The 20,643-nt window shown below is 40.6% G+C and overlaps 1 protein-coding gene across 4 annotated transcripts in view; it reads right to left on the bottom strand.

The window, feature by feature from the left end:
• Positions 1-483: 483 nt before the first annotated feature.
• The window catches only part of ZFPM2 (zinc finger protein, FOG family member 2), a 446,527-nt gene continuing 426,367 nt past the window's right edge, over positions 484-20,643 (bottom strand). For 3 of the 4 annotated variants that reach the window (XM_027624276.2, XM_027624287.2, XM_027624303.2), the window contains 3 exons: positions 11,447-11,653; positions 7,920-8,144; positions 484-4,062 (listed from right to left, as the gene is read on the bottom strand). In XM_027624276.2, the coding sequence (XP_027480077.2) occupies positions 1,571-4,062; positions 7,920-8,144; positions 11,447-11,653 (2,924 nt within the window). In that variant the 3' untranslated portion in view covers positions 484-1,570. The remainder of the gene's footprint in view (positions 4,063-7,919; positions 8,145-11,446; positions 11,654-20,643) is intronic. The other variant, XM_027624296.2, reaches the window with a different exon arrangement.

The following is a 20,643-nucleotide window of genomic DNA, read 5'->3' as shown; positions in this document are numbered from 1 at the left end:
TTGACTGTACCACTTCATTGCTCCTTAAAATGCAAACCTCCCTCTCTGGTAAACGTCATTTAAAAGTTGGGTGTATTTGATCAACAATTGTTACAATTCTTGTGCATAGGTTTTGCAAATCTTTTAGACACATTAAATTGTTCTTCTTCTGTGCTACAGTGGTGGTGGTGGGGGGTAGAGAACAGAAAGATAGTGCTTATTATATATAGTTGTAATGGAAAAGTTTTCTAGTTCCATAGTTTGGAGTCTCCTGTTCATTTTAATATAATAAGTTATATTAATTATACCGCAATCTATTCCTTTTACTGATTTGCCATCATGTTACTATATGTATATGCACATGTTGTATATAGTATATGAACACATATGTATATAGTATATTCAGCTATTCAGTGCTATTTTGAACCTATTCTCATCGCAAAGAATAGGTATATAGACTTTCCTTTGTATTTTAAAGAAAAAAAGTATGCCAAACTTCTCCAACAATCTGGAATTTTATTCCATCCATATACATGCATAGTAACAACATTTGTTGAGAAATTATTTCTATCAGAAGTAGAACATTATCTTTGTGATCACCAGGTGCAGTATTGCTACTCTTATATTTAAATAGATCTTATATATGAATTAAATTCATACTTGCAGCATTGAGTTTAGGATTTCGATTTAGACTGTGCCTTTCAAAAGATAAAACTGATTAATACTACCTCATTACTTACAATACTGCTTCCAGTAATTTTGTTCATTCTTTATAAAGTATTGCATTTAACAGCAAAGGTTTAAAAATTGAGACAGAGCTGCATCAGCGAAAGAAAATACAAGTACTATACAAGAAAAAAAATCGCCATCTTCATTTAACATACATGTTTCAGATTAAGAAAATGGACAGAAACATACAGCTACATACAAATGCAAAGCCTAGTGACTAAGAGACTGTATCTGCTAAAATATAAAGTGCAAACAGAGCCTGATTATCCAAGAATTGAAATCTTAAGGCGAACTTATAGCATGTGTATTTAGAACATCGTTGCAAGTTATATTTTAGCATATACATATATCTGCAACAGCATAGAAGAAGAAATCGATACACAAGTGCTTTTGAAGCTATTTCTAAAATGCTTTTCTGTATTGTTCGTGACTATTTTCTTTTAAAAGCTACTATACAGTGCAAACCATATGCGCTACACAATAACTATACAATAACATTACAAATGACTTTAATATAAAGTTTTTAAATAAAAAATAACATAACCACAGCTATGAATACTGCTGGTAAAATAAATTAATTTCTTTTTGAAAATGGCACCAATAATACACTTTACTAATGGACTGTAATGGAATTACACCTTACGTCTTCAACTCAGCCTTAATGAACGATCTCCTGATTGCCCAGATGTAATTCAAACAGCTTTTGTTTTTGTTTTCTGGGGTTTTGTGTGTGTGTGTGTGTGTGTGTGTGTGTGTTGTTGTTGTTGTTGTTGTTGTTGTTGTTGTTGTTTTTCTGGACTGGGTAGAACGACATACTAAACACTGGTACCAAAGGTGACTGGTGTTTATTTATGAAGTTATTTCATTTGACATGTTCCGCCGCATGTGATGAGCAATAAAACTTCTTGTGAGTTATAAAGTTTGAGAGGTTGTTGAACTGAATATCACATAGCCGGCAATATTTCCCACTGGTTGGAGCCTGGGTGGCGCCATTCACACCTTTAGCTATACTAGACAACTGTTCGTCTGCGGAAGGGATTCCAGGTGAGACATTCTCGTTCGTGGCTAACGGGTTCTCAGAGATCCAAGAGGGAGATTTGTGGCCATCTTCATGCTGAGGATTCTGGGAAATGTTCTCCTGCTGCGGGTTGGCGGCGGGTCTGTCATCTTGCTTCAGTCCGCCATTAACTATGACCATGCCTCTGTTTTTGGGCAGCAGTGGCAGAGACTCTTTCTTCGGCACAGCACAGCCGTTCGAGGAAGCCTGGCCTTTTGGAGATTCGTTTTCCGCGTTTGTGCTTTGCTCTAGGTCAGCGTTATGGACGACAAGAGAACCAGAAATGTAATCACTTGGCTTTATTCCATAATACGGAGAAAGCTGGTCAGCTCCTTTTGCCTTCTTTATTGCTCCGGGGTAAAGGCATTGGGGAAGAAACAAATGTTTGTTTTCTTCTTTTGTGGCAATGAGCTGAGCAGCTTCACTAAAGACTTTCAGGCCTTGCAGGGTGGCTAAGTGGGAGGAAAATAAGTTTCCGTTAGGGGAAGGCTGCTTCAGATTTCCGTTTTTCTCACATTTTATTATGCTTCGTTCATAGCTGACATCGGGGCTGTTTCGTTCGCTTTCTGGATTCGGAAATACTTTGCTGTCGAGTTGGCCCAGGTCGTTCCGCTGATGTGCTGTGACCGGGCAGAAATTCTGCTTGTGGGCCAGGTAGTTCTCGACTTTATTGAAGCTGATCTTGCACACAGTGCACTCGTGGTAGTCCAGCAGCCTTTTGGGAGACGTGGTCGTCCGCTCTGACTGGGATAAACACTTTTTGCTGAGATCTATGGGCACGTCCATCTCGAGGCAGGAAACGCTGGAATGAGTAGTGTCACATTTGGACACCGGGACACATTTGTTGATCGTTAGAGAAGTTTCCAAGTGCTTTGAGACAATTCCCGGAAAGATATCGCATCTTGGGTGGTAGCACTCTCCTAGCCCTTCCGTGGGTTCTTGAGTGGAGGTACAAGGATTGCTGAGGTTGGCGACATCAAGAAATCTCTGTTGGACCAGGGGAGGTCTTTGCTCCTGTTCAGGTAGGCACATCTCATACATCTTCCTTCGCTTGCGTGTGCGCATGGTTCTCTGCATGGCAGGCACTTTGTTGGAAGCAGACCTCTTTAGTGGAGGGTCGTGGCGCGTAGCACAATAGTACTGTTTGTGGACCATGTAGGTTTCATGCCGGCTGAAGGTAATGTTGCAAGCTTCACAGGTAGTCTTATTTGGGTCACTTTCCCCATCCACCAGGGGGACACTGGGATTTTTCACATCAACAGGTTTTCCGTTAATTTTATCATCGGTGCAACCAGAGGGGGAGACCTTCTTCGCTTGAGTGGGAAAGTCCTTGTCGTGGCCCTTCCCATTTGGCCCAATTAAATCTAAAACAGCGGAAGAACTGATGCAGGACGTTTGAAGAAGGGGATTCTCAGGATCAGCAGAATGAGCGGCTGGGTTGAGGAGGTTTATGGAGGTTTGACCAGTGTTGGGGCTCACGGCCTCAGGCATCTTCTCTGAAACACCAGGGAACTCTGGAGACTTGGCCATCTGCTGCCATCGGCTGCTGCAATAATGTTTTTTGTGCACTAGGTAATTATCCAAATTATTGAAGGTTATGTTACACTCAAAACAAGTGGCCCCCTTGGGCATCAAGGGGCTGTAAATTACAGGAGGGTAGCTACTACTTCCGTGCCTCAGGCGCCGATGGACCAGTTCAGACATCTTGGCTAAGATCTCCGAAGCTTGAGGGACCATGGTGATGTCCTGGGGGAAAGCAAACTGAGACAGGAAAGGGCCCATGGGGAAAGAAGGCCCAACATTAGGCTGAACCGGAGATGAGGCAAGCCTTGGACTCGAGGGCTCAGACTTTATTTTTGTGTAAGAAAAGCTTTGTTTGTTTGTTGTAGGCTGTACCTCTGGTCTCTGGTTAGTGAGAAAGAGCTGCGTCTTTTTCTCACACTTGTCCAGCTCGGTGTCCGAGCTCGCATCTTTAGTCTGCATGGCCTTTTGGCTCTGGGGGAGTTCGCTCCTGGTCAGCAAGTCTGGAGCTGGCTGTAGGCTATCTTCGGTCCCACTTGGAGAGTGTTCCATGTCACTTTCTCTGGGAAGTTTGCCCCCAGGGACATGGAGCTCCTGGTGCTGCAGTAACTCCCTCTGAGTCGGGAAGCCGAAGTGGCAGTGGTTGCATCGGAAGGCAGCTTGAGTGAGATGCGAGAACAGGTGTTGGTGGAAGCCGATCACGGAATCGGCCGTGTAGCTACAGACGGTGCATTTTAGACTAGCACCAGGGGGGAGGAATTCTTCCATTTTCACTCCTGGAGAGACATACAAAATAAGAATACTGAGAACCACGCGCATTGGCTTTCTAATGATAAAAACCTATACACCGCGGGAATGAATTGAAATCTTTCAGAATCTCGTTTGTGATAGTAGCTTTTTTTCTTGTGACAGGTTTTGTCAGGTGTCATCATAGTAAGAACACCTCATGGCTTCCAGGGCACGTTCAAGTGTGTTATTGGATCACAGTGGGACAGTCTTCACTGTCTCCATCTCCCAGGTCAGGAAACAAATTCAAGGAAATAAGGGAACTGATTATGGCACTAAAGCTATTCGATGACGGAGCCATGGCAAAACCTCAGATTTCATAATTTCTAACCCGAGAACCTTCTCATTACAACACCATGCTCTGCATTGGGAAGAAGCAGGTATACATTAGAGTTGATATTGATAACCTGTGTGCAAATCAGATTAACTCTCAGTGCACTAGATTAGGTATTTATTCAAAAGAATCCGAGCAGGAACCATTTGGTAAAGTAATTAATAACTTCCTAATTTATCTTTGGTACAAATCTAGAATTTTATGCATTGATTTTGATGAACATGGTTTATCTCTATCCAGGGCTGATATTCAGCTAGTACACTAATACGGTCGTTTAGAACCAACATCCGTGTTGACTGATCCCGGCCTGTTTCTAGTCAGTTATAAAATATTTTGAGTATCACCAGTGACTGGTGAGGAAACTTTACTGTGAGGTTGTAATTTATAAGAAATACATATTTGGTCATTCACAGATGTTAAGTCTCTGACGGGGCTTCCTGGCTCAGCTCCCTAAATCCTTGGAATTTCCTGTGATAAGAGCAATGAAAGTATTTTTGTTATGTTAATGAAGTGACTTTTAGAAAGCCTTTAGGTTACCTAAGGGTGGAGCTGGTTGCGATGAGAACCAACCTTGTAATTAGAGGGTTTGAACTTTTAGCCCCTCCTCCCCAAACTCTGGAGATTGAGTTTAAAATTGCCAACAGTCAATATTTAATCAATCAGGCCTGTGTAATGAAGTCTCCACAAAAACCTGAAAGGACGGGTTCAGAGAGCTTCTCAGTCGGCTTGCGGAAAGTGGCAGCCTGGGAGAGGGCACAGAAGCTCCTCACCACTCCTCACACCGTGCTCTAGGCATGTCTTCCATCTTGCTGTTCCTAAATCACTACCTTTCATAATAAACTGGCAACTTGGTGGGTAAATGGGTTCCCTGGATTCTGTGAGCCACTCTAGCAAATTAATTGAACCCCAAGAGGGGGTCTTAGCAACCTCTGATTTACAGCTAGTTGGTCAAAGCATAGGTAACAACCTGGGTTTTCTCCTGGCATCTGAAGTTGGGGCAGGGGGCTGATGCCTTAATCTGGAAAATCTGATGCTGTCTCCAGGTGATCGTGTCAGAATTGAGTTAAACTGTAGGATACCCATTTGGTATCTGGAGGATTGTTTGGTGGTTATGGGGGAATGCCTCCCCCCCTATGTATGGGAATTGAGATCTGGACACCTTTACTAAGGTCAACTCTGGTTCCCATTTGTTGGCATATGGCTAAATCAGGCATGGCTCATGCTCTCTGCACTTTAGACTAAACTGAGACCTGCCTTTTACACTTATAAGCTGAAAATATGGTAGAAAAAAACCCAGTCCTATAGCAATAAAAGGGGACGTATTTGTGTCTCCTTTTCTCCTTAACTGATCCAATACTCATTTTTCTATTTAGTTGAAAGGTCCCTCTAACTCTCTTTTTGTTTTGTGAATGACTGGCTACTCACTGTCTGACACAACCGACCTGTTTCTGCTTCCTCTGCTTTATCACCTACATAAAGATAGCTCATTTGTAGGGAAAGAGAAGAGAATGACTAGAAAGGAAATTGCCTACTTTTATAGGTTCAAAGACAAAAGCTTGCACTGTACTAGGGCATTGGAGGTTGGAGCTAGTTTTTTGTTTTTTGTTTTTAAACTCAGCACCTATTTCAGTTTTTTTAATTATTCAACTCAAGCAAAAACAGTGAAGGCAGTCACCCAGCAGTACCTTTTAAGTTTTGTATTATGGGTGCTGAAAACTGTGATGCCCAAACCTTGGTTTGTCCTATTCACAAACATTTCTAGAAGTATCTAGAGTTAATATAATTCTGTACATTTGATTAGCTTAAGTTTTTTAAAAATACAGGAATGAATTAGAACACTATGTGATAATACTAACAATAATTGGGCATATAATTCCAAAGTAAAATGGGAACAGTTGCCACTGTGCTGTTAAAGAGTGAGCTTAAAACACACACACACACACACACACACACACACACACACACACAATTTGTTTTTTTAGCCTAATTTTTCTTAAGGAATTTAAAAATGTAGTACTAAAAGTGGTTTTATGTCACAGAAATCAACTAAGCTGTTGTACATGCTCTGGAAGTCAAGAGCATTTCATAGATTCGTATTTAAAAGTTAATTTCTCTGGCTAAAATTAACAAGTCAGGAAACGACAGATGTTGGTGGGGATGCGGAGAAAGGGGAACCCTCCTACACTGTTGGTGGGAATGCAAGCTGGTGTAACCACTCTGGAAAACAGTATGGAGGTTCCTCAAACAGTTGAAAATAGAGCTACCATACAATCCAGCAATTGCACTACTGGGTATTTACCACAAAGATACAAATGTAGGGATTCGAAGGGATACGTGCACCCCAGTGTTTATAGCAGCAATGTCCACAATAGCCAAACTGTGGAAAGAGCCAAGATGTCCATCGACAGATGAATGGATAAAGAAGATGTGGTATATATACACAATGGACTATTATGCAGCCATCAAAAGGAATGAGATCTTGCCATTTGCAACGACGTGGATGGAACTGGAGGGTGTTATGCTGAGTGAAATAAGTCAATCAGAGAAAGACATGTATCACATGACCTCACTGATATGAGGAATTCTTAATCTCAGGAAACAAACTGAGGGTTGCTGGAGTGGGGGGGTGGGAGGGATGGGGTGGCTGGGTGATAGACATTGGGGAGGGTATGTGCTATGGCGAGTGCTGTGAATTGTGCAAGACTGTTGAATCACAGATCTGTACCTCTGAAACAAATAATGCGATATATGTTAAGAAAAAAAAAAAGAAGATAGCAGGAGGGGAAGAGTGAAGGGGGGAAATCGGAGGGGGAGACCAACCATGAGAGACGATGGACTCTGAAAAACAAACTGAGGGTTCTAGAGGGGAGGGGGGTGGGGGGATGGGTTAGCCTGGTGATGGGTATTAAAGAGGGCACATTCTGCGTGGAGCACTGGGTGTTATACGCAAACAATGAATCATGGAACACTACATCCAAAACTAATGATGTAATGTATGGTGATTAACATAACAATAAAAAAATAAAAAAAAGTTAATTTCTCTCAAGTGTGATTTTAATTGGATCTATCAAAATAACAGTGTTATTTCAATTCAGCACTTATTTTTATGTACCTACTATTTATTCCCTACTATGTGGGAAATAATATGGTCAGTTTCCAAAGATCACTTGACACTTAAATCAATGAATATTAACGACAACATACAAAGGGTATTGAGAGTTTATTTCTGAAATGGTGCTGTTAAAAAAAGAAAAAAAAGAATGATTTGGCCTGCAATCTGAGTACTGTAATTGTTAGGAAAGAATTCAGATCCAAGTCCTTTGAGTAGAATATATTGATTATAAGTGACATAAAAATCACAATCAGCTGGCCCAGCAATTTTGATTTTGATTTTATAGCTAGGTGTAGTTAGATAGATGTAGAATTAGCTATGTTTGCATTTGTGAATATATGTATGTATGTAGGGAAACAGTAGTCTCCTCGAACAAAAGCATCAGCAAGGGAAGCACTTACCACTGTGTGAATTCAGGTGCACTTCTAGTGCTCGGGCATTTGAAAAGCTCTTGGTGCACTGCGGGAAGGGGCACAGACTGGAAATCTGAGGAGCACTGTCTTCATTCTCTTCTGACACCGGAGCAGCTTCTCTTTGCCTCCCACTGCAATAGTACATCAAATGGGCTTGCAGATTCCGCTCACTCCGATACCAGATGCCACACGACTTGCAAGGAAATATATCCTCTGTGGGTGAAAACACAGGGACACATTAGCGGCTGCCCATTTGGAACCAACCCTGGGTGAAGCGGCATTTAGTTCAATGTTTCTCGGAGACTGCTCTCAGGTTCTGAATTAGGCAATCAGACAGTGATGAGGCAGTCTTGGGTGCTTTTCCACGGCCCAGGACTACGCTTTTAAAGAAATGTTACACCCGGTGCAATTTACCTTCCCACAGACTCTTCAGAAAATGGTACTGTAGGAGGCTCCACCAGGAAAAGCACAGGAGATTGATTTTAAGTTGTTTACAATGTATTTAGGGTTTAGAAAAATATGCATTTATAAATAGCAATGTGATCTGGCTTATCTGATTGACTAAAAGGTAAGGATCGGATAGCTGAACTAAGGTTAGCCCTGGTGCCGACTCCTGACATCATTTGTTCATTTAGTAAATTAATTAGAGACTGCCTACTATGTTCTGGACTCTATGCTGAGTTTGTTTGACATTTTAAAATGAAAGACCAAAAAGCGGTCAACAAGGATTTTACAGTCTCCTGGGATTGATGAATAAATGGTCAGATAATTGCCTTAGGCTACAGTGAGAACTCTGGGGACGGAGGCATCTGAGGAGGGCTTGGGGTGTGGGATGAGACACTAGGTGGGTGAGAAGACGGGAGGAAGGCCAAGGTCAGAGAAGAATTCCGAGGAAAGATAATGACGGGCCCTAGCCGAATGGTGAAGGATGACGTTCTGCAAGTCAGGTGGAAAAGCGGATTGGGTCTTCCTGACCAAGGGCACAGCCCAGGGAAAGGCATGGGAGCGTGACAGAGGGACTGGGTGGGGCTGGGAGGCTGTTCCAGGCAAGGGGCATGATGGGGACTGGAAGACATAAGGTTGGAGGAGGCAGAAGTAGCAATCAAAGACTCTGTAGGCTCTCTTAGGAAGTTTAGATTTTTATCTCAATGATTATAGAGAATCACTGAATCGTTTTAAGCAAGAGATGGACAAAATCAGATATTACAGAATTACAACAGTGAAGTAGAGTTTTGAAGGTAGTGAATTTGGAAGGAAGACACGACTGGGAGGAGGCAGTTGCAATAATCTAAGTGAAATATGACAGAGTTTGAGTTGTTAAGTCACACTAGGATATTTTGTATGTATTTTGTATGTATTTACTCATGGAAAAATTCTCCATGTGTGTGTTTTCCCCTTTATCCGTTTATAGGCAAGGAAACTGAGATTGATGAGTAACTTGCCCATGATCACATAAGTGAGTGAACTGGGATTGGAACCTAGTGGGTGGCCAGGGGGCCACAGAGGAAGAAAACTTTATTGAGGAGGTAGAAGTGCCTAGGAGTGATGACCACTACTTTGCCATTCGATGCTAGTGCAGAAGGTAAGGTCTCTTCAATGCCCAGGCTTCCTGTGAGCATTTCTGTCTAACGGTTTCATTCATCTCTACAGGGAGCAGATGACAGACAGGTGATGAGGTCAGGCAAGGACAGGGATAGGGTGACCAAACCTGACCCAGTGTTGTGCAAACCTGGCACTTTGTAGTGAAAGGGAGCACCCATCAGAGGGATGCCATGTAACACTGGAAATTGGGGCTAATCCGGGCAAACTGAGGCATATGGCTGTGTTAGATATGTGGGACTAGATTTTTCTGTAAGAAATACAGGGGAACGTGGGGAAGGTGACAACAGAGGTCTAAAACTCAGCAGAAACAGCTATCTGTTTGAATACAGTGTGAATTGTTAATACAGAGTTGGTGATGGAACCCATGACAGTGAAGGAGATGGCTCAGGGAGAGCACGTTGAACGGGGTAAGGAGGAAACTGAGGACCAAATTCTAGTGAATGAGAAGTAAGGACACCAATTACCATATAGAATTTCAAAATAAAATTTGATTGTAAAATTATATACTACTGTTGTTTATTATTTAGCACTTCCCACTGATTCAGAGGGCCATATTGCTTCATGTTGTGTCCATTTAAGCAGAACGAGTTTTAACTGATTAGCTCATTTCAGAATGAGACCACAGGCTGTATGCACCTATCCTGATTTATTTGGGATCAAAAGTTATCTTGTTACAGAAAGCAAACAGAGTATAATCTCAAATATAATTAAAAACCACATTCACACATTGGAGCTTCACAATAATTTAAGGTACTCCCAGTGTCCCTGGTAACAAAACCCTTTTGCTTCAAATTCAAGTTAGGCCTATGTTATTTCAAGTTCCTCACTACCAGAATCAAAGTAAAGATCCAGTAAAAGCAAATAACTACATTTACATGAAGGAGATCCAAAAATACTACCTTGGGTTAGGTGCACTGGATCCAATGTTTGGATGTACAGTAATTCCGGATGCACCTGAGAATTTCTTTAAAGGCTACTGTGACAGCAAGAGCATAATTATTGTTGAGTATTTGTTTATTTTTTAAAATATCAAGACATCATTACAGTATCTATAATTCTGCATCATTCAGTCTTATGAATTTTCAGGTACTTTTTGATTAAATGCAACACCTCGCTTACCTACTGGCTTTGGAATCTACTCTCCTCTTACAATGTGACTGCTATTCATGTCTTCTCACAGAGCTAGATGATAGCAGAGCTGAGTCTAGAACTCAGACCTGGGGACTCCTGGATCACGATTTTCTGTCATATAAAGTGTCACTCTGTGTTCAAGGAATACAAACTAAGTTCATTAGTCATTTCAACAAAATATAATTACAAAGGCATATTTGCCAGAGCATATTTTTAAATTCTCCATACATGTATGGAATTCTCCAGCTCATATGTATTTTTCTTTATTTTCTCATGTTTCTTTTTTGTTTTTGTTGTTGTATTAGGTGATGTCTTGATTTACCCAGGCTCTACCTTCTCTTTCTTAATATATCTAATCCAATTTTGATTTCTTATTTTTTCCTTTCTTTTTTAAAGCTTTTAACTCTATAGCCCTTAGGGAATACCACAGTTATCCTACTAAAGAAGCATCAATGAAAGCTATTCGACCCCCTCATAGCTAAGTAGCCTTGAATGCTGTTCAACTAGTTTAGAAAGTCAGTTTTTTTGTGTACGTGACATTCAAGAATCCAACCTGAAATGAATGAATTTAAGTGTCCTTTTCATATTCCCATGAGAAGCAATCACACACACACACACACAGACACACACACACACTTAAAGTTAGAAGATAAAATGAAATCACAACATTGGAGAAAAAAGTCTGTCCTTGGTTGCCTGTCAGTAGACATTTTTTTTTTCTCCCATAAATACCCATCAGTACCACAAAGCTATTGTACTGGGCTATTGGACTCAGCACTTACTATTGACAATAGCTGTAGGCAAAATAGAAGCCATGGCAGCTTGCTGAGGAAGCAGCTGAATCGAGTCCAGCAGGCGCGCAGGGTACATCCCTTCTGCAAGAGTCATCTGACTGGCAGCTTGTAGCCTTGAGTCAAAATCCACCACAAAGGCAATTAGCTCTTCACCCTCAGAGATGGCCTTCGTAGTGGTGCACCAGAGCTGACCCCCTATTAAGAAAAGAAAGAGAAAGAGCGAATTGACGTAGAACGCTCCAGCCTGCTGTACACTGGAGTGATGGCAACAGCATCTTGTCATGTTTTTCACATCACTTTCTACCGGGGCAGAGTGTCTGATCAAGACCACGGCTGTACTCCTCTTCCCTCCTAGGTGGAAAATCCATATGCCTTGCATGAAATGAACTCTTCAATGGCCTATAGTAGGAAAAGACTAAGAACCAAGAATAGACATCACCTGTGGAGAGTTTTGCGAACTGTTTGCCTTCTGGGGTTTGCCTTGATCATTAACCATGCTATGACATGGCCTCGTGCTTACCAAGAGACATGGTAGGGATCCAACCGCAGAAATTTATTTCAGGTGAGCCTTTGCAGTTACTCTTTCTGTACCGTATGGAAATAAGAAGTTATTTCTTCCTTTCTCCCTCCCTCCCTCCCCCACACGCTCTTTCTTCCCAAAATCCCCACATGCCGAAAACAAAACAAAACAAAGTACATGAAAGCTCCTAAAATCTAGAAAGTTAAAATGACATTCCAGCTAGTTTTACCTTCCCTATGTCTGCTGCCATTTTTTTTTTTGTTGGCTTAGTGATCTTTACTTATATAATATTCCTTATAATACGGCTTCTTTATCTCCATTTACCCTGATTGAACTTCCTGAAAAGAAGATATGCCACAGATCCTTTTCAAAAGGCTTATTTAAATAAAGATTTGTTTAAATGAAAAGAACCCTTTCTTCAAATACTAAGATATACTCTGGCTCTGCACTTCAAGTGATCACGTTTGGTGCATTAAAAAGAAAATTAACTATGCAAGTACATCTTCTAATGTATTGGAACGCGATAGCGTATGCTCATTTATTTAACATGTTTAGACAGGCAAAGCACTTATATTTTGTTATCTACACTCTCAGGCCTAGATACGTATCCTATACAGTTATGCCTGAAATAATGTGGCATACTTGATATGTTATAAAGCTTTTTTTCTCATTGTGTATATATTGCGAAGCTATATATTGTACTCATTAAGCAAGCAAAAATTGTACCCATTCTGATAAGTAATATTGCTCTGTTTATCTTTCAGCATAACTGTCTCTTCAACTGCACTTCATTTCCTCCATCCTTAAATATATCATAGTTTTTAAACAACTTGTGGTAAAAATCTGCTGGAAAAGATAACCACGGCATCCAAGATGGCAGAGTCGCACAGAAGAATCGGGGCACTTCCAGGGAAACCTCGGACAGTGAATTACACCAGCCGATCACATTTTAAAGGTAAGCAAACAGAACCCCATCCACGACAGTACAAGTTTGTGAAAAATACAGCTCAGATTACGTACCTTGAATATGTGCGAAAGTTGCAAAGTAAAACCCAAATGTACCAAAAGTGAGACCCAAATCTACCAAAAGGCTAGAAGACTTTTTTTTTTTTCACTTTGACTCTAACGGATCTGAAAGCATCCAAGTTTCGCAAAGTGGAAGAACAGATTCACTTTGGCACTGCCTTACTTATTTACAAATAGAGAAGCTGAGCTGCATCTCCGTGGAAGCCGATTGAGCCCGGCCAAGTGCTCAGTGTCGGTGTGTCTGCTGGAGCCCATTCTTCCCCAGGAAGGCTTCTGCCTTCAGCGGCTATGCCTTCTCTGATGTGTATACAGAGCCAAACTACTTACAGCTGTAGACAAGGTAATCATTCGCACCTTATCTTTCCTCTGGAGTATATTTATTACGTGCGTCTTTGTAATGGAGAGGTGGGGCGGGCAGAGCAAGGCGCGACAGTTCAGGTTTACTTCAAATAGCCCACTCTTTGGGAGTCACTGGATTTCAGTGGTGAACAGAAGGACTTACATTATTGGTCATATGTCACCTTTTGAGAAATTTACATTTTTGGTAAATCCAGCTGTGGGTATCTTTCACAAAAGGAAAGGTTTGGACTCAGGTTCCCAGGAGAAACTGTGATTTTAGAGAAGGTACCACACACGCATAGCTAATCTCTATCCCAGCAGTGAACGATGTACTGGGATGACTCAAAAATCCTTGGGCTCAAACTCTGAACCAGAAAGACCCAATAAGTAAATAAAATAAAACTCAGGAATATTAAATGTAATGAAAAGTAAGCAAAAATGACTTTTCTACATGATTAAACAACCTGGCAACTGGAATATATGTTTTCTGACATACTGAACAACGTTTCATATATTATTATCATTTTATCTCATTTTATGGTTTAGTCAGAGCATATCCTTTAGAAAGGCTGAATTAGACTGAAAATGTACCGTGTAGACTTGAAGAGGAAGTCAGTTGTCTTAGGGTTTTAATCTCTCAAATCATTCATTCATCAGCTCTTCATTGAACTCTGCTGTGTGCTGGGCTGGTCTTGCTGGCTTCACAAACAATTGGAATGCACACATATAGGCAGATGAATGACAATACCGCATGGTGGGTGGCATCCCTCAATGCCAAAGAAAATGTGAGAGGAGTGAATAACTGACACATCTCGGGGGAGGCAGGCAAGCCATCCAAGGTGACTTTTTTACTGACTCATGAAATATAAAGGTAAAATAGCAGAAGTATATGTAGGGGGAGCTGCAGGTCAGTCATTGCCGGCAGGAAAAGGGACATGCATGCAAGGGCAGGATTATGGAAGAGCCTGCCTGGTCCTGGTAACAGTGCAGAGGCCACCTTGCTGGAGCGTGAGGTCTGAGGGAGAAAGGGCTGGTCACAGGCAGGTGTGGGCTGGCACCAGCCTGTACTGGATCCTAGGACACAATGTCCAATGGTCAGGCATTTTCTGTGCTAGTGGATATCACACTGGTAACTTGAAATTGGCCACAGTGAGAGTTGCAGCACTTGCCACTGGAATTAGCAGACAATACATATCAGGGCTTCCTCCCCCAGAAAAGTTTAGTGCAGGGCAGGACAACCTCGAAAGTAACAGAAAAACAGTTGTGTCTGGCTCATCATGGTGGGGAGATGGCATTCATTTTTTTTTGAGTGAATAAATGAACAGATTTTTAACAGGGGCTGTCCTTCCCAGAATAAAGATCTCAGAGTAATGAGGACAGAAACGGGGGGGGGGGGGGGGGAAGGGGGGAACAGGAAGTGTTAGCCCCAGGGCCATTTGGAGGCTCTTGTACTAGTTCAATTGTGAGAGGTGTAAATTGTGAGGAAGAAAAGGGCCAAGTTCAAGAGAGAGAAATGGACTGATTTCCTGAAATGAGGAAGAGGAAGGAGGCTGCTGAAAATAACATGAAGGCTTGGGCCCGGGAAACCGGAGGGCGGGGATGCCATAGACAAGGCCGTGCAGCTGGGATATTAAAAGTGGTATTATAAAGACAACAACAAGACAATTGTATTAATTAGGGGCACTTTCTTTGGGCCCAATAAGTTAAATGGTTTATGTATTTCATCTATTTTAATCCTGTCAATTATTCTGGGAAGTAGGTGATATTTTCCTCATTTTAGAGTTGAGAAAATTGAAGCTTGGAGAGGTTAACTAACTTGCCCAAAGCTACACACATGGCCAGTGGCAGAATCATGATTTTGAGCTCCGTCTGTCTGACTCCGAAGCCCAGGTATGCAGGTGCACGTGTGTTGTTTGTATGTGCGTGTATGCGCACGCACAGATATATTGGATTTTGCTTTGAAAACATGAAGTCTGACGTCCCTGAGGGGCTTCTGCGTGAATGGATCTCAGAGGCAATTGGAATTTGGAGGAGACATAAGGCTGGAGGAAAAAAAAAAGATTTTGGAAGTCATCAGCACATTCTAAATGACTGTGGATGCTCTTGGCATTGATGTAGTAATGCAGGAAGACTACAGAGTGAAAAGAAAAGAAACAGATTGAAATTTGGGAAATCTCAACAATTAAGATGTGGGTAGAGGAGAAGCTATCATTTAAAGATAGAGAGAGCATGTATTTGGAAAAGTTATAGGGGAACCAAGAGAATGGCACCACAAAAGCCAAGGGTTGGCTCTTTGAAACCGTTTGGCTGAATTTTTTAGATGGTGAATTAGGGAGTCATTTATAGGGAGAGATATATGTCTGGTATTGTAACATGGTTTCAATTACAGATTCCAATAAAACATTCCAAGTGTGATTGCTAGTTGGGGATGTGATCCCATCTGCTGGGAGTATGGACAATGGAACTGGACTGCCAGGGTACAAATTTTGGCTCTGTCATTTACTATGTGATTTGAACTTGTCACTGAAGCATTCTGCAGATCAGTTTTCTCATCCTTGGAAATGGGAATGCTGATAATAGTACTGAATTCACAGTGTTATTGTGTGGCTAAAATAAGCTAATAGATGTGACATATAATAAGTGCTGTGTAACTGGTCATGAGTATCCTTTTGTTTTGGTCAGATTGAGACTATTACTCTCATTTCTCCTTGTCCTGCTAAATCCAAAAAAAGAAATCTCACCAGAAATAAAAGAAAAGCCTATGGATTCAATAAGCAAATGTATCCCTGCTTCACTGGAGAAAGCTAACTCATTTTGGAAAAGACTAAGGCTGCATCCATTCGTGGATCACACGGTATCTTGACCAGTTAGAAACAGAAATAGTTTCTAGCGCTGACTTGGGGCTGAGGAGGCAAGAGAGCCAGTTTTCTACCCTCAGGGTTTTGGAGCTAGAGTAGATACAGCTAACTTTAATTTGTAATTGAATAGAAGGCCTCCGTATCTGTCCTGATTAAGGAGCAATCTGAGTGCATGCAAATGCTAAATCGTGTTGATATTTAGCTATTTTGGTGTCTTCATCGTACTGACCTCATGTTCAATGGAAACAAATCAAAGAATGTTACCATTTGGCTTTAAAATGAGAACACCGCTATCAAAAAACAAAAACAAAGACAAAACCCAGAAAATAACAAGTTCTGGCAAGGATGTGGAGAAATTGGAACCCTTGTGCATAGCTGGTGAGAATGTAAAATGGGGCAGCCACTGGAAAACAGTATGGCAGTTCATTAAAAATTAAAAATAGAATTAACTTGTGATCCACCAATTCCACTTCTGGGTATATACTCAAAAGAATTGAAAGCGGGGTCTCCAAGAGATATTTGCACACCTATGTTCATAGCAGCATTATTAAAAATACCTAAATCATGGAAGCAACCCAAGTGTCTATTGACAGATGAATGGATAAGCAAACTGTGGTATATATATACAATGGAATATTCAGCTTTAAAAAAAGGAAAGGAATTTAGAAAAAAAAATAAAAAGGAAAGACATTCTGACATATGCTAAAATATGGAAATCCGAGGGCATTATACTAAGTGAAGTAAGCTAGTTACAAAAAGACAAATATTGCACAATTCTGATTCCACTTACAATAAGGTACTTAGGGTATTCAAAAGCACTGAAACAGAAAGGGGCTAGTGGTTGCCAGGGCTGGGGGAGGGGCAAATGGAGAGTTACTGTTGAGGGATGTAGAGTTTCAGTTTTGCAAAATGTAAGGGTTCTGGAGATGGACCATGGTGATGGTTGCAGGACAGTACGAATGTCCTTAATGCCATGGAACTGTACACTTAAAAATGGTTATGATAGTAGATTTAATGTTATATATATTTTACCACAATAAAAAAAAAATGGAAAAAAACGAGAGCACCATTTTTTCACTAAAAACCACCATTGTGAATCTTGAATATTTGCACAAGTTTGTTTTTTTTTTAGCCACAGCTAAAGATAGAAATCTCACTTTTATAAAGTGCTTTCCATATGAGATGGTTTAAAACAACAGGGTAAGGTCTTCTCTCCTGCCAGTTTTCCTAGCAAAGCTTCTTTAACAAACAAAGCATCTTGGAAGTTCAAGTTGCTGCTAAGGTGGAGTTGACTGTATTTGGCCACATTAACTGTTTTCATTTGAATGAATTTTGGGTACTTCTGTATATTTGATAATTGTGAGTGATGATTTGAAAATTGTGAGGTTTTGTTGACTTGGATTTCTGCTTGTGTTTGGGGCACCAGTGGACTGTTCCTGCCAACTCTCTGGATGTGGAATTTAAGGAATCTGAACAGAAGTTTTCTGTGGCTTTCATATACAGTAGTGTGCTTAATGCCCCCAGATTTAAACCGAGTAAATTTTTAATATACAAATCCAAACTAATGGCATAGTGATCTGAAAACAAATAGAGTTATGTAAAGGGGTGGGGTGCCTATGTGGCAATATCATATATGCTTAATTGATAGAACTCACAATTTTCTTAGCACAGGCATCAAGAGCAAATGATCTTGGTGTAAGGGATTACATGTTAATAATGAGGCATAGCTGGCACCCAAAGTCCCTGAAAATGTATTTGTCCTCAGTGCAAAGATGGACAAGAAAAGGGACTTGATAGTAAGAAACTTCAGTTCTGGTCCTGACTTGGCGATTTGTCACTGAGTGATCTTGGAGAATTGCTTTACCTACCTCATATAAAATGACAGCTTTAGGCTAGATATCCTGGAGATGATTATCATCAGGTTGTGAGCAACTATTTAAGCCTCTATGCCCAATGGGCTAATAATAGTAATAATCACATATGTATTAAGTGGTTTCTCTGTGCTACTTATGAGCACTGAGCTAAGTGCTTTGCATGCATTATCTTAATTTCTCCCAAGAAAACAGTAAGGTGGAGTTTATTTATGCCCATTTTACTGTGATGTCATGAGTCTGGAAGTGTTGGTAAGGTGTCCAAGGTCACACAGATAAAGGGGAATTGAAGGAAGGGAGGAAGGTATGGACGATGGGATTTGGACAAGGCAGTTTGGTTCTGGATGCAGTACTTTGGAAAAACCAGGTGACCCCAAGGAGTCACAGTGACCTCCGATGTTCACTAACTACACTGTGCCGTACTTGATCATTCAGTTTTTGAATAATTTTAGCACAGTTATCTCTACAAATCAAAAATAATATGGCTCATACTCTGGTTTCTCTTCAGATCGCATAAATCTTTCGCCTTTTACAAAAATAATATGGTTCACTTTATGAAACAGCATCGAGAGGATAATCAGCATCAAGAGGAGATACAGCTGTTAAGTGCATAGCTACGATTTGGAGCATAATGTCCATATTTGCCATGTGGAATAACTTCAGATTACCTTCTAATAAGACTAACACATAATTAGAATAGCCAACACTTAGAAAGCACTTACTATGTGCCAGGTGGTATAAGAAACATTTCACACATATTAAACCCATTTGGTAGTATTAAATAGCCTTTGCCCAACTCCCTATGTCAATTACAAGTTGAGCTGGACTCAAAAAGGGCATCAAAATTGCACATAACCATGGAGCACTACTTGGCAATCTTGACTACACAGTCAATTCACCTGGGAGCTCTTAATCAACATTAAGGATTTCTTGTCCTGCCCCAAATCAGTCAAATCAAAATCTCTAGGAGTGATGTTTGGGCTTCCTTATTTCTTAGAAGCTAGCCAGAGAGCTTCGAGTGCCTCTAGCATTAAGAATTGCTGGCATAAGGGTGAGCTCTGTATAGGGCAGAAAGAGTGAGATGCTATGAACAGAAGTCTCTTGATAATCAAATACACATAGGTCCAAACAATCCAGGAGGGAGATTTTGAATCTCAGAAAATGGCAGCTGAAAACAACTCTGAATTCCCCCCTTTCCCCGAATATTTGAAGAATGTGGGAGTGTTGCGTGAAAAGGTGAGGAAAGATGAATAAAGCAAGGATGTGATGACTTAGCGTCACCTTTCAACTGAATAAACCAGTTAGGAACTTGGTAAATTTGTGAATGATAGTCGGTTTTACAACGTTTAATTCTTTATTATTTTGAAGGTTTGTAACTTATTATTAGAAATGGTCAATCATATCGTATCCCCCCAAAACTGTGAAAGATCATATTGTACACACCGGACCAAAAAAAAATCACATTCCTGCTGCTTGGGCGTGAGGTCTTTATCAAATGACATCAGGCACTAAAGCAGCTATCTGATGCCTCTCTCGCTTCCACCAAATGGAAAGGTTATTTTGGGATCCTTTCTTTGTCTGCCTCTTATTGCTGCAAACATAGTCACTCTTTCCAGTCTCCACACCCACACACCACTCCCTTCACAGAAAAGGACAGATACATTCAAGGTTCCATAGAAAGTAATAACCACTAAGACCTTGACATTCTTGAAAAAACATGTACTTAACTGTTCTAAGTAATGTTTATGATCAAAGTTCTTGTGCAAACAGATATGGTCCTAACAGGAAGCTTATAAATTTTTTTTTCATAATTGCTGTCAAAACTGCAATGAAGTATACTACAAGTTTCGATAATAAAGAATAAAGTCACAGTTCGAGCTCGATTGTATTTTGGAAATCCACGCTCCTCTTACTAGAAGAAGTGCCCTTAAGTATCTCTCCATCCTGCCAAATTTTTCACTTGCACTTTTTATTATTTATGAAATCAATGTCTGCACAATGTCATGCAGACCTCTGCTGATAAACTCTAATTAAGATTAAGACAAGCCTTTTGGAAAGGAGCCCATCATTAGCAAACATGATAAACACAAAAATACTCCCTACTTGTCAACCAGGAGCAATTCAGTAACCTAACAGTATTATCTGTTGCTAGGTTACAGAGCTGACAAAGCTTCAATTATATTGTTCGACCATACCTATAGAGTTCTGTATAAGCAAAATGTATCCAGTATAAAAGCATTTAACTTCGTCCAGGCTATCTGCAATTCACGGCTTCTTACAATAGTAAAAATCAGGTTAATAATTACATAGCATGCTGAAAAATCTTTTCCATGTGTTATGTCTATACATGTTTCTTTCTAATTTATCTGTGTGATTGATAGACGCTTGCTTTGTAAAAATAAGGAAATGCGAGCAACGTGACGCTGTACACCTGGAACACGACTACATCTGGGCTCATCAAGATACGGACCTAAGCTTAGCATAAAAATGTACAGCAAATTGAACCAATTAAATCACATTTAGATTCTGTGTTTCTCTGCCTCAGTATGTAGGATAGGAGCCTTAAGCAAA

This window comes from Zalophus californianus, chromosome 4 (genome assembly GCF_009762305.2).
Source record: "Zalophus californianus isolate mZalCal1 chromosome 4, mZalCal1.pri.v2, whole genome shotgun sequence".
NCBI classification, from domain to species: domain Eukaryota; kingdom Metazoa; phylum Chordata; class Mammalia; order Carnivora; family Otariidae; genus Zalophus; species Zalophus californianus.
This window is presented reverse-complemented; position numbering and strand designations above follow the sequence as displayed.